Raw genomic sequence first — 11,541 nt, forward strand, 5'->3', positions numbered from 1 at the left:
GATTTTGATTTTTGAAAACAAGTTTTAATTTTTAAAAAAAGTTTGGCATGCGTACAAAAAGGCATCAGAAGTGGGACATGGAAACTACAAGCATTGGAGAAGATCCATTTAACACTTTACAGTTAAGTGCCTGAAAATTAAATACAATTAAATGGTTTGTTAAAAAATGCTTAAGAACATTGCAGTCTTAATTTCTGACCTTTCCCATTCCCCTGGCAACAAAAATAAACCCGAGGTAGAGCAGCGTTTCTGGTCCTGCCATCAATATTGCAAACCTGAGCTAAAGAATTTTTCTAGCATTGACATGTTTTCTATGACAGTTCTGCAATTGGCTAAAAGAGATATGAAGATAGAACGTTTTCAATTAGACAATCACTTAGGGAAAAAATGGTTTTGTTGATCAGGCCTCATTCCAGAACACTATTTCACATAATTTCCAAACACGAATAATTTATTTCCAGAAAATTAACTTATTTTCAGAGGTACTTACACTCTAAGATTGCCAATGGGAGCTGTCTGAAAAATAAACTAGTTTACTTCTCTATACAAACAGGATTTAATGCCAGGTTTTCAATCCTAAACCTATTGAAGTCAAAATAAAAATTCTTGAATTCTAAAAAGTGAGGATATTGATAGTGTTTTTTCAGTGTTTCTAATCTTTATCACACTAATAGTGCATGCATATGGGATGCATGTAACTCCTCAAAGTATCTAGGTTTTCCAAGACCCAATACAGATTACAAGGCAGTATTAACTTGTATTAACACTAATTAATGTTATTTAGTATTAATTAAGAAATCAATAGGTTAGGTTATTCATTATCTAATTTGAGTCCCAATATTTTCTGTGATTCTTTGAAACTGAAGAATTGGTACATCCCTGTTTTTTAAACACCAACCAACGAAAGTGTTTGGATAGCATTTTTATTTTTTCCATATTTATTCTTCATTACTTTACCATTAATTTTCAGAGTTCCGGATCTACAAATTACAAAATACAACTCCCAGTGAAAGATAAATTCTTGATTTCTATTTATATACTGAGAGCAAGCAGCAGGGAAAGTGCTAATTCTCAAAGGTGAATCAATTTTTTTCCTGTGTAACATCCTCCAGCATTGATAGAAAAAATTATCTTCTTTAAATATTCTTCACTAGTTTTTCAAATAATCTTCCAAATATATATCTTAAAAGAAAATGCAGAGGTTTATGAATTTGTTTCCTCTTATTTATTTAATGGGAAGCCAATACAATCTATGTCCATTGAAAAACCACATTCCAGGCAAACAGGTACAACATAAAAATCATAACTCTTGTTGCATGAAGGTGTACATTAGTTAGGACTTTCCTAGGATCTTCTGTTGACAAAAACCACAAACAATTTCCATGTTAACTTCAGTGAAGCCATTTCAAAGATAATGTTACCATAAAGAAACTACATTTTTGCCATCAGTATTTGGATACTTCCCAATAAAATCTACAGAAAACTCTTCTTAATATTAGGACACAATCCTTCCGTTTATATTTCAAAAAGTTTCCATATCTTCTTCTCTTAAAATCCACAAATAAAAATTCACACACCTAAATTTCAGGCCAACGTGAATAGTAGAAACCTCTGCCCACTGACAAATAGTCAAGGCTTGGATACATGACCCTTGCCAACATGTAACTGCAAGTATAGACAGTTGCTTTTCTAAAAAGGAAATGGGAAAAATTGGGAAGCACAACTGCAGTAGGATCACAAAAGTCTGACACAATTGACAGTGTATAATGAGCACAAGAATTCAAAACAGACAACTGGAAATAATATTTAAAACATAGGAATGTGGTGTTGGTTTTAATTCAGTGTTATATACCACATTACAAAAGAACTATTATTTTAAAATAAAAAAGGAGAAAGGGAAAGGGGAAAAAAAAAAAACATTCTAAATTGTTGAATGGCCTCCTGTCTGTTCCTGATAAACCTCAATCACGTCTTCTTCTTCCATTCCAAGCTGTAAAATAAGAACCACAATTTTATTTTTAAAAAACCAAAATATACAGTCATATTGGATGCTCACCATGCACATTGGTTTTGTGGATTTTTTGCAGAAGAGTTGACAAATACGTAAACAGTGCTTATATATAAACAGATTCTCAGCAAGTATCGGATTTATTGAAACTTTATTTAAAAATATAAATATGCCACAATACACAATCATTAAAAATCTTATACCGCAAAGGATGATTTAAGCCCTAATTTTAAATTTAAATAATATTCCCATACATATCGGTAACTTACTCTTTGGTTATGTCTTCTGCACTATAGTAAGATAATGATCAAACTTTCTCCATGCATAAGAGAGTAAGAAATTATTGACTTCTGTGAAATGCAGTGCTGTTTAATGATAGTATAGTTATGAGCTTGGTTAAGATGGATGAACACATTTTAAATAAATAAATAATTGTATAGATTATAAATATTTTGCACGGCTTGGGTAATCATTTCCTATATTTTAAATTCTTAGTCACCTAGAATCACACACTTGAGGTGGATGGCAAATAAATTTAATAAATAGTTATAGAATGAAATAAAAGGTCGTTCTCATGAGTTTTGTGGACAATGTAGGAAAGATGCAGGGTGGGAACTCCAGGAATAGCAGGTACATTTTAGTGCCTTGTCAGTTTTTTTAGTATTATCAGTTCTTATGTATACAGGTAGTCCTCACTTAATGACAGTAATTGTAACTGGAAGTTCTCTAAGTGATGGAAATGCTGAACAAGCATTTAATAAGAGTTACAATTTCCTGGGAATTTCATGGCTTTCATATTAACAAAATGGTTTGCCACTGCCATCTTCTAGGAAGTTTTTTTAACTGTCCTGTCTTGCCTGCAGCTGTATGTATGTATGTATGTATGTATGTATGTATGTATGTATGTATGTATGTATGTATGTATACATACATACATACATACACACTCAAATCGAATTATACTATTTACCTAATAAAATAATTCAAACTCTGTTGTGAAACCAATTTTAAATATATTTTAGAGGAACATGGATTGAATCCAAAATTCCAAATATGAAAGAAAACAAGGCAGATTTTTATGTGCCCTGCCTTTCAATTTTTAAAGACCAATGCATTTCTTGCCAAAAACTAGCACTTATCAGTTTAATGGATAAATTTTGAAAATCAGTTTATAAAATGCAAATGTTACTCTGCTGTTTTACTTAATTTAGGTAACATTTAAAACTGTTCAGTTTTTAGAAAATATATTTTTAAAAATCTAGGACTAACTTTTAAAAGTTACAAATAAAGCCCTTTACAAGAGATGAAACAGAACTGTCATAGTAATTATCACATGGATTGCACCTGCAAGAAAGGCTTCTTAATAGCCCCTTGCTATCTTTAAAATATCTGGACCTCATTTTCTGGAAAGTGATATATTTTATTCCATCGTGTATCAGCAAAAGCAAAATATGAATTACACATACAAGTTTTAATTTACAATTCAAACAACTGTATTGAACTGTATTAACTGTAAAAAGGTTTTAACTAACCTACTTAAAAATAAGTTCTGTAATATAATGGGACATCATTTTTATTTGAATCCATTTGGGTCATACAGAACTATTTTAGAGTCACAATTTAACCTTCAGAATGTGTCTTTTCAGGCAATGTTTGTTTCTGTAAATTTAATCAAAATTTATTCACCATTCTATATTCTAGTATACATACAGATGAAAAAATGACTAGATAAACTCTGTGCCAGAAGAAATACAAGCACAATAGATATCTAAAGCTGTATACCAAGGGAACATTTGAAGATCAGTATCAATTATTTTTCTTTGCCAGAAAATGAAGATGTAAGTTTTATAGAGTAATACTATCCAGTCAAATGTTTTTGAACAATTCTGGAGAACCTTGTCAAACATGAGGACGTTAAAGCATAGTTCACATTTGGACATATGGGAAGTAGGAGCTGCTTTTCAAGAAAACATGTCTTGAATATTGTTGTGTAATACAAACTCTTGAGTACTTTTATATGAGATAAGAGATATCCAGAATCTAATTTAGTTTTTCTAGAAGCTTAAGATGTATCAATTAAGAGCCTGGTACAAAAGATATTTACAAATAATAAATATCCAGAATTTTGTTTTGTACTGAAATATCTGAAAAGTGCTGACAATTCTTCACAGCAAATGTCCATCCCAGGTTTCCTCAAGCTTTATTCAATTCAGCAATATAATTTAAAATGAAAATCCATTTCGTAAAATAAATAAATTTCTACTCTTAAATAACCAGGATTGGATTATTTGCTTGTTTTAGGCCAATCTAACTTCTTTGAACAGCTGTTGCAAAAATGCTATACGATGCTGAAATAACTACAAACAGTATTATATATTGATCTCCAAGAATACTTGCCTCTTTTGGAGTATGATTATCAGTAATTCTCTGACCCTCAAAGAGAAACCTGAGTGAATTCATTGGGACTCCCTAAAATAAGTGAAATGGAAAGAGTCAATTTAAACTGATTGAACAAAAACCCAGTTATTCACTACTATCTACCATCCATTTCTTTATTTTAATTTTTGGATTATGCAGTAATACATTCAGTCAGGTGCAGAGGAGCATAAAAATTGAACTTATATTTGACATCATGTGAGCAAGGAAAACTTCAAGTCACAAACCTGTCTCTGACAGTATGATTCTTTAAGTTTCTTTAGATGCGTTGTCATTTTCACCTTGAAGTGAATTTCACTGCTGTCCTACAAATTGAACACAAAATATAATAATTCTACATAGTATTAAGATGGCACTTATTATAGATATGTAAAATGTTTTGAGCTTGAATCCAATACTTTTTTCCTTAAGTATGATCCTATGCTTGAGATATAACAGAATGTGTCATTCTATGCATGAGTTTCAAGCTTTCTTACATCTCACAATTTGCTTTTTCTTAAATTCTTCCACACACACAAGAGATTTAGGGAAATCATTTTCTAATAAAAGAGATTACATCCCTACTGCCACTAGCTTGCAATAGGGTTAGGAGTAAGAATCCATGAGTTCAGTGATCAAGAACCATTTTGACCATAAAAGAGAGACTGCAATCTGTCTGAAAGCAAGGTTTAATTGTTGATTCTTACTTATTAATAAAAATATTTTAATAAAAACTTTTCTGTAGGTAAAGTGTAAGTATGTAACTTGGTATAGATTTGGTAAGTAAATGTAATAGATTTTTACTGTCAGATTCTTTATTACCATTGAATCCATACTGAAATATAAACTTGCAAGTAAAATCTTCCATTATAAAAACAATGTTAAAAATAAAACAAATTATGAGGTACACAATAACATTTTGTTCCAAGTTAGCAACAAAGCTATAAATTTTTCAAGTATCCTATTATAGGAAACATTTTTGTGTCTTTAAATCATAAAAACACGTAACACGTTGATTCTTATTCATCAACCTGTTTATTTTTCAATATCTATTTTGAAGCATGAATAGATTGGCTACATCTGTTTTGTTTCTAGAATTTATAACTTGTACAATATCAGCAAAGCTCAAATTTAATACAAAACCAGACTCCTGATTATGTTAAGGATTTTTTTTAGAGTTAAAGAGAAAGGATGATTCGGAATACTATGCGGTATGGGAGAAATGGTATAAATGAATAGACAATAAAAACAAGAAATGGAAATGTACATTGGGTTAGAACGTTTGGAAACAGAATTTATATAATGTATCAAATACTGATTCTAGTTGTATGAATAATGCCATGGATCTGTTAAATATGTCATAGAGACACGTAAAGAAAAATTGTGCAATAAAAATACATATTTTTAAAATGTTAACTAGAATACATTAGAACTCACCTGCCCAATGACCTTAAGTTTAATATATTCTCCCTCTTTTTTATCGCCCAAATCCTCTGCTGAAGGTTTGGCTTCCTGCAATAAAAAATGGTAACTCTGAGAATATTCTTTTCAGGCTTCTCTTTTTTCATATTAATAGTGAATTAGTTCATAATAGGATTTTTTGGAATTTCCTCTAGTTCTTTTGTCCTCCTTAAACAAGATTAGAGGGAGAAGAAGAACATAAAATAAACTCAAAATGACTAGCTTCATTAATAAAAACATAAAGCATCTGTTAAAGTTACAACTAAATGCCACAAAGTACTAAACAATTCCCAATTTTTAGAATTCTAATTTCATTCATTTTATAGTTGATTATATTTTTTGATAAAAGCATCAATTCAGAGCTTCAAAAAAGGCTCTAAATTCCAATTTTAATACCTATATGATAAACAATGTAGTCACAAAACTGAGAAGAAAAATCACTGAAATATCTCAACAGGCAAAATTATAGCTGTGTGTGTGGGTGCTTGGTCCAATCTTCAAAATCTAAGAAATGATTACAGACAGTCCTAGACTTACAACCACAATTGAGCCCAACATTTCCGTTGCTAAGTGAGAGAATTGTTAAATGAATATTGTACCGTTTCACAAAATGGGACAAAATTCTTACCAGAGTTGTTAAGTGAATCACTGTAGTTGTTAAGTTAGTAACACAGTTGTTAAGTGAATCTGGCGTACCCATTGATTTTGCTTGTCAGAAAGTGACAAGACCTTCACATGACCTCGGAACAGGGTAACTGTCATAAATATGAATCAGTTGCCAAGCATCTGAATTTTGATCTTGTGACCATGGAGTTGTCGCAACAGTCATGTGAAAAATGGTCATGTTTTCAGTGCTGTATTAACTTCAAACAGTCACTAAATGAACTGTTGTAAGTTGAGGTCAAAGCGACCTATGACCAGTTGTCAATACCTACAACCTTTGCAGCATTCCCATAGTCATGTGATCAGAATTTCGGTGTTTGGCAACTGGCATGCATTTATGAAAGTTGCACTGACCAGGTGTCATGTGATCACCATTGGTAACCTTCCCAGCCGGCTTCCACAGGCAAAGTCAATGGGGGAAATCAGATTTGCTTAATGACAGCATGATTCATTTAACAACTAGAGTGATTTGCTTAACAAGTATGGCAAAAAGGTAATAAAATGAGGCACAAATTGCTTAGCAATTGCCTTGCTTGGCAACAGAAATCTTGGGCTCAATTGTGGTTATAAGTGAGGGACTATTTGTACCTGCTCCTTTAACTCAAATCCCAACTTAAAATATAGCTAGCAATAGCTTAGCCTCTCTTCACTTCAGAACATTGTTAAATTACAACTTATTTTGCAATGAATCATGAATAAAAGGCTTTTGTTAGTCACAATCTAGATCAGTGGTTCTCAACCTTCCCAATGCCGCAACCCTTTAATACAGTTCCTCATGTTGTGGTGACCCCCAACCATAAAATTGGTGTCTCGGTTCCTAAGACCATCGAAAATATGTGTTTTCCAATGGTCTTAGGCGACCCCTGTGAAATGGTCGTTCGACCCCCCCCCCAAAGAGGTCCTGACCCACAGGTTGAGAACCACTGATCTAGATGGAGACAGAATGTGCAACTACCTAAAAATACGGTAAATACATAAAATGAACCTACACTACTTATTCACCCAAAAAACAATCTATTAGTAGTGCCTAATTAAATGTAAATCCCCTTATGCTTCTCTGAAGTGGAGAGTTTGATCTCTAAGTTTCAGTTTTATAGACCATAGTTCAGAAAGCACCAGAACGGGCTATTTATTTACATTGCTTTTAATGGTCTTCTTACTGATTCATTCCTATTTAGTATATATTCTGAAACTAGTAAGTTGTAACCTGTAAGAGAAATTCCATGAAATACTCCAATGAAGTAATGGACAGAGCAGTTCTAAGTCTTAACTGACTTCAGAGGTCCCTAGTATTTAGTGCTCTGAAGCCCTGTCCCTCCCACATATCTAGTTCTCCAAATAAAAAACATGTGAGGACAGAATTTGGTGCCTTTCTCTCTGACTATGAATGTCAATTAACAGTTATACAAACCAGAAAAAAATAATAAAAACAAGCAGCATCACATACATATAACCAGTACTATTTCCTTTTGATACTGAAGAAAATCTGATGTGCAGGATTACCGACTGACATGGCACTGGGGTAGTATCACTGGTTGAAATATTTAGAAAAATGTTTTTTTCATTAAAAAAAATTAACAACCCAATTTCTTCCCCCCTTTAAAAGATAGGGATTCTCTATGCAAATTCATAAAACAGTCCAACTGCTCAAATATAACACTTAATGATAGCATTATATGAATCCTGTGTCCACGCTGAATCTCTATTTGCTTGCAAGGAGACTGGAAGTTTGCACTACTATATTTAATACTTTCAAATTACTATTTCCTGAAACAAGTCAATTTTAAAACAGATTACCAATTGACCTTATCACTATTGTTCTTAAAATAATCCACGATCTGCATTAATTGCAAGAAGTGAAAATGAAAGCAACCTTTTGTAAATTCCTGCTCATGAGATCCTGGCTGAAGAGGATCCCATGAAGCAAAGACTCATAATAGGTATAAGTTAATGTTATGATTAAGACAGTTCAACGATAAAACTGGGCCATTGCATTTAATTTCCTAAACAAATTTAGTTTGAATTAATGGCTAGCCACTGCATGTAGTATGCCATAAAAATGAAACAAGGCGGCTATCCTACTACATCTTTATTCTGGTGTGACTTTTGTTCAAACAATGTCAAAGCTCATGCAATTAAAAAAAAGGCTACCCTGCCAAAACATGCTTCAGGCAAGCTAAACAGGAAATGTCAGGTCGTGTGAACAAGTCTTGATGTTCCCGGTGCAAGCAGCAGTCTTGCAGAACATCTCAAAACAATGATTCGTTTACGATCATCGTGGTCGTTTTTAAAGAAGAAATTTCGCCCCCTTTTCTGAAAGTCAGACTGCAATGAAAGCCGCATCGAACGAGAAGCGGGGTCGTGGAGGGGGGGGGGAGAGACAAAAAGGATCCCAAACAGAAACTTTGGCCTTTTGTTATTTCTCCCGATGGGCTCCCACCGTAGCAGCCGACTCCGACTCTGTCTCCCCATCTTTACCGCGGGGGCATTTCGGGGGATCGGGGCGATTCTATTTCATGGCCCAGAAGCACGTTAGGAAGGCTAAACCTGGGGCACGAAACGGATGCGGAGAGGCAGCCGCGGGTCAAGCCGGCTTAGGTTCGGCGGAGGGAGGGGGGGGCGTCCCATGCCTGTAAGCCCCTCCGGCCGAGGGGACCCGGCTTGTTGTGGCCCCATTTGGCTGCCTGCGGGCTGCCCGGGCGCCTTTCAACGGGGCGGTTGGGGCGGCCGACTGCGAGCTGCTTCCTGCCCAGCGTGAGCCTCCCACCTGATCCGACATGTCTCCCTCGCAGAGCAGCCGGCCCCTCCGCCACCCCCGGAGAAGCGCCTCGCCGATCTCGCTCTCGGCGTCGCCAACACGGAGAGCACAACACACAGGCCGGGCACGGGCAGGCGGGATTTCCTCTGCGCCTGAGCTCACTTCCCGCTCTCCAAGCACAGCCCACCGAAGAAGCGCAGTGCAACTCTGCTCCGCCCCCGCCCAGGGACTCCGGGAACAGTTTTGCGCGAGTTCCAGAGCCGCTCGCAGCTTGCTCTTTGCAGCGTTCACGACAGTCGCAATTCAGTGGCTGCTCCGACGTTACGCACGGCCTCCTAAGAGCAGAGGGGGAGGGCACGTCTTGCAGCCTTTCCGCGTTTGCATCGCTCATCTCTTTCCTCCGAGGTTGCATGCTGTCCCTCCTAAATAGTAGCGAGATTAGAAGACGGAAAGCGGCGTATTTTCCAACTTTGCTGAAAAAGACCAATCACTGATTTATTTCTTCCTCCATCTTGTGCCCAGGTAGAGAGAGGCGGCGGCTATGCGGGCTTCGATGAGGAACCGTCTACCTACATTTCAACCCTAACTAGGTCACAAAAGGGGTGACGCAATCCACATGGTTGGACGGCAGAAGATAAGAGTGTTCATTGACAAAACATGAGTTGCAAAAAAAGACACGAATTGTATTGTGATATTTGCATACATTAATATGTAAGGTCAAAAAAATTATAGAGCAACGCAGCCTGTTTCATTCAGATAGTTACCAGTTTGCATGCCTGCTAGTTTGGTACGGATGGGTGCTGCTAAGCAACAAGTAGAGTACCCTTTTCTCTTGGTATTTGATACTGGACTAAGCAGAAGATAGATATGTTAATATGGAGGCTATGTTACTCAAGTTACGAAAAACATGATTGGCTGACATGCTAAACCATCTTCTAGGTGCCAAAACAACTGCAGATTTTGAACTTTAATGGCATGTTCTATTTTTTCATCCCATCCCCTTCAATTTATACAGCTGCTGAAACATGAAAGCTTGCTATTTGAATGTCATATAGTTCGACTTTCTAAAATCATAATTTTATCACGTCAAGCTAATAATCTGGGGAGTTGAGCAGCAGGAATTGCAGAAAAGATGTGGGGCAAATCACTGTATGTTCTCACAATTTGTAGGTTGCACCAAAGGGGAAAAAATTCAGAGATCAACTGATGAAGCAATCTAGATCTACAGCTCTAGTGTGTCTACAAGTAGTATTCAACTTGCAACCACAAATGAGACCAGAACAGCTAGTTGGTCTAATGATTAAGGCATCAGGCTAAAAAACAGGAGACCATGAGTTCTAGTTCTGCGGGCTGGGTGATTTTGGGGCAATCATTTTCTCTCAGCCACTCACCCCACAGGGTGGTTATGAGAAAAATGGAAGGAAGGAAGGAATATTACATATGTAATATAAGTTCTAACCCAAGGTTATAAGTAATTTGATCTATTTGTAAAAATATAAAGTAATAAAGACAGCTATAAAAACATTTAATACAATATATAAATAAAATTGTAACTTTGAATGTAAAATATGCTATTGCATTTTGTTGCATTTTTTCACTTAAGCATTTATGTATACTTTTGATATGTTTCTTTTTTCTGTAATTTGAAAAGCAACAAAAATTTTTTAAAAATGATTCTTTTCTTATTTTCCATATTATCAGTGTCAATATATCTGACATTTTTCATATCTCTCTTTACACCAATGTGGTCTTGGTCAGTTATTTTACCATAACCCCTTTGCAAGAATGATGCAAAAAACGGTATTAAATCATTAAGTTTTATATCATTTTCAGGTTTAACATAGCTGTTATGACATGTCTATTTTTATCTTCTAAATTGCATAATAGATTTTAAATAGAGGCGCTATTCCAAGCTAATTAACGAGGGTGCAGGCATATTATATCTTATGTTGTATTTGTTTAGGTCCGGTTCTAAAGGCTGTACAAGCATATTTTTCTTAAGAGGCTTTTTTGTGACAAAGCCATGCAAAGCCATTGTTTTATCATCAAGATAATCGATATATTTAATGTTGCGATGAATTATTGCTGTTGTAGCGAAGCGAAGCTCCCATCGAAAAATACACGTTTTAGTAAGAAGCAAATACTGAAGTAAATATCTTGGTCAATTTATATACACTTTACAGTATTTACTTTGGGTCCAGGTTTAAAATATACAGAAACGCAAACGAAAAATCTT

At 35.2% G+C, this 11,541-nt stretch overlaps 1 protein-coding gene across 2 annotated transcripts; it reads right to left on the minus strand.

The window, feature by feature from the left end:
* Positions 1–2: 2 nt before the first annotated feature.
* SUMO1 (small ubiquitin like modifier 1) lies at positions 3–9,477 on the minus strand. Of its 2 annotated transcripts, none has more exons than XM_081938689.1 (5): positions 9,315–9,477; positions 5,861–5,935; positions 4,672–4,749; positions 4,406–4,477; positions 3–1,990 (listed from the first exon to the last, which is right to left on the minus strand). In XM_081938689.1, exons 1-5 carry the CDS (start codon positions 9,324–9,326, stop codon positions 1,922–1,924), a joined length of 306 nt encoding a protein of 101 aa, XP_081794815.1. In that variant the 5' UTR covers positions 9,327–9,477; the 3' UTR covers positions 3–1,921. The 2 variants fall into 2 exon arrangements, with proteins under 2 accessions (XP_081794815.1, XP_081794814.1); XM_081938688.1 differs by lacking the exon at positions 9,315–9,477 and adding an exon at positions 7,755–7,799.
* Positions 9,478–11,541: the final 2,064 nt, after the last annotated feature.

Source organism: Natrix helvetica (genome assembly GCF_964273705.1).
Source record: "Natrix helvetica genome assembly, chromosome: 1".
NCBI lineage: Eukaryota > Metazoa > Chordata > Lepidosauria > Squamata > Natricidae > Natrix > Natrix helvetica.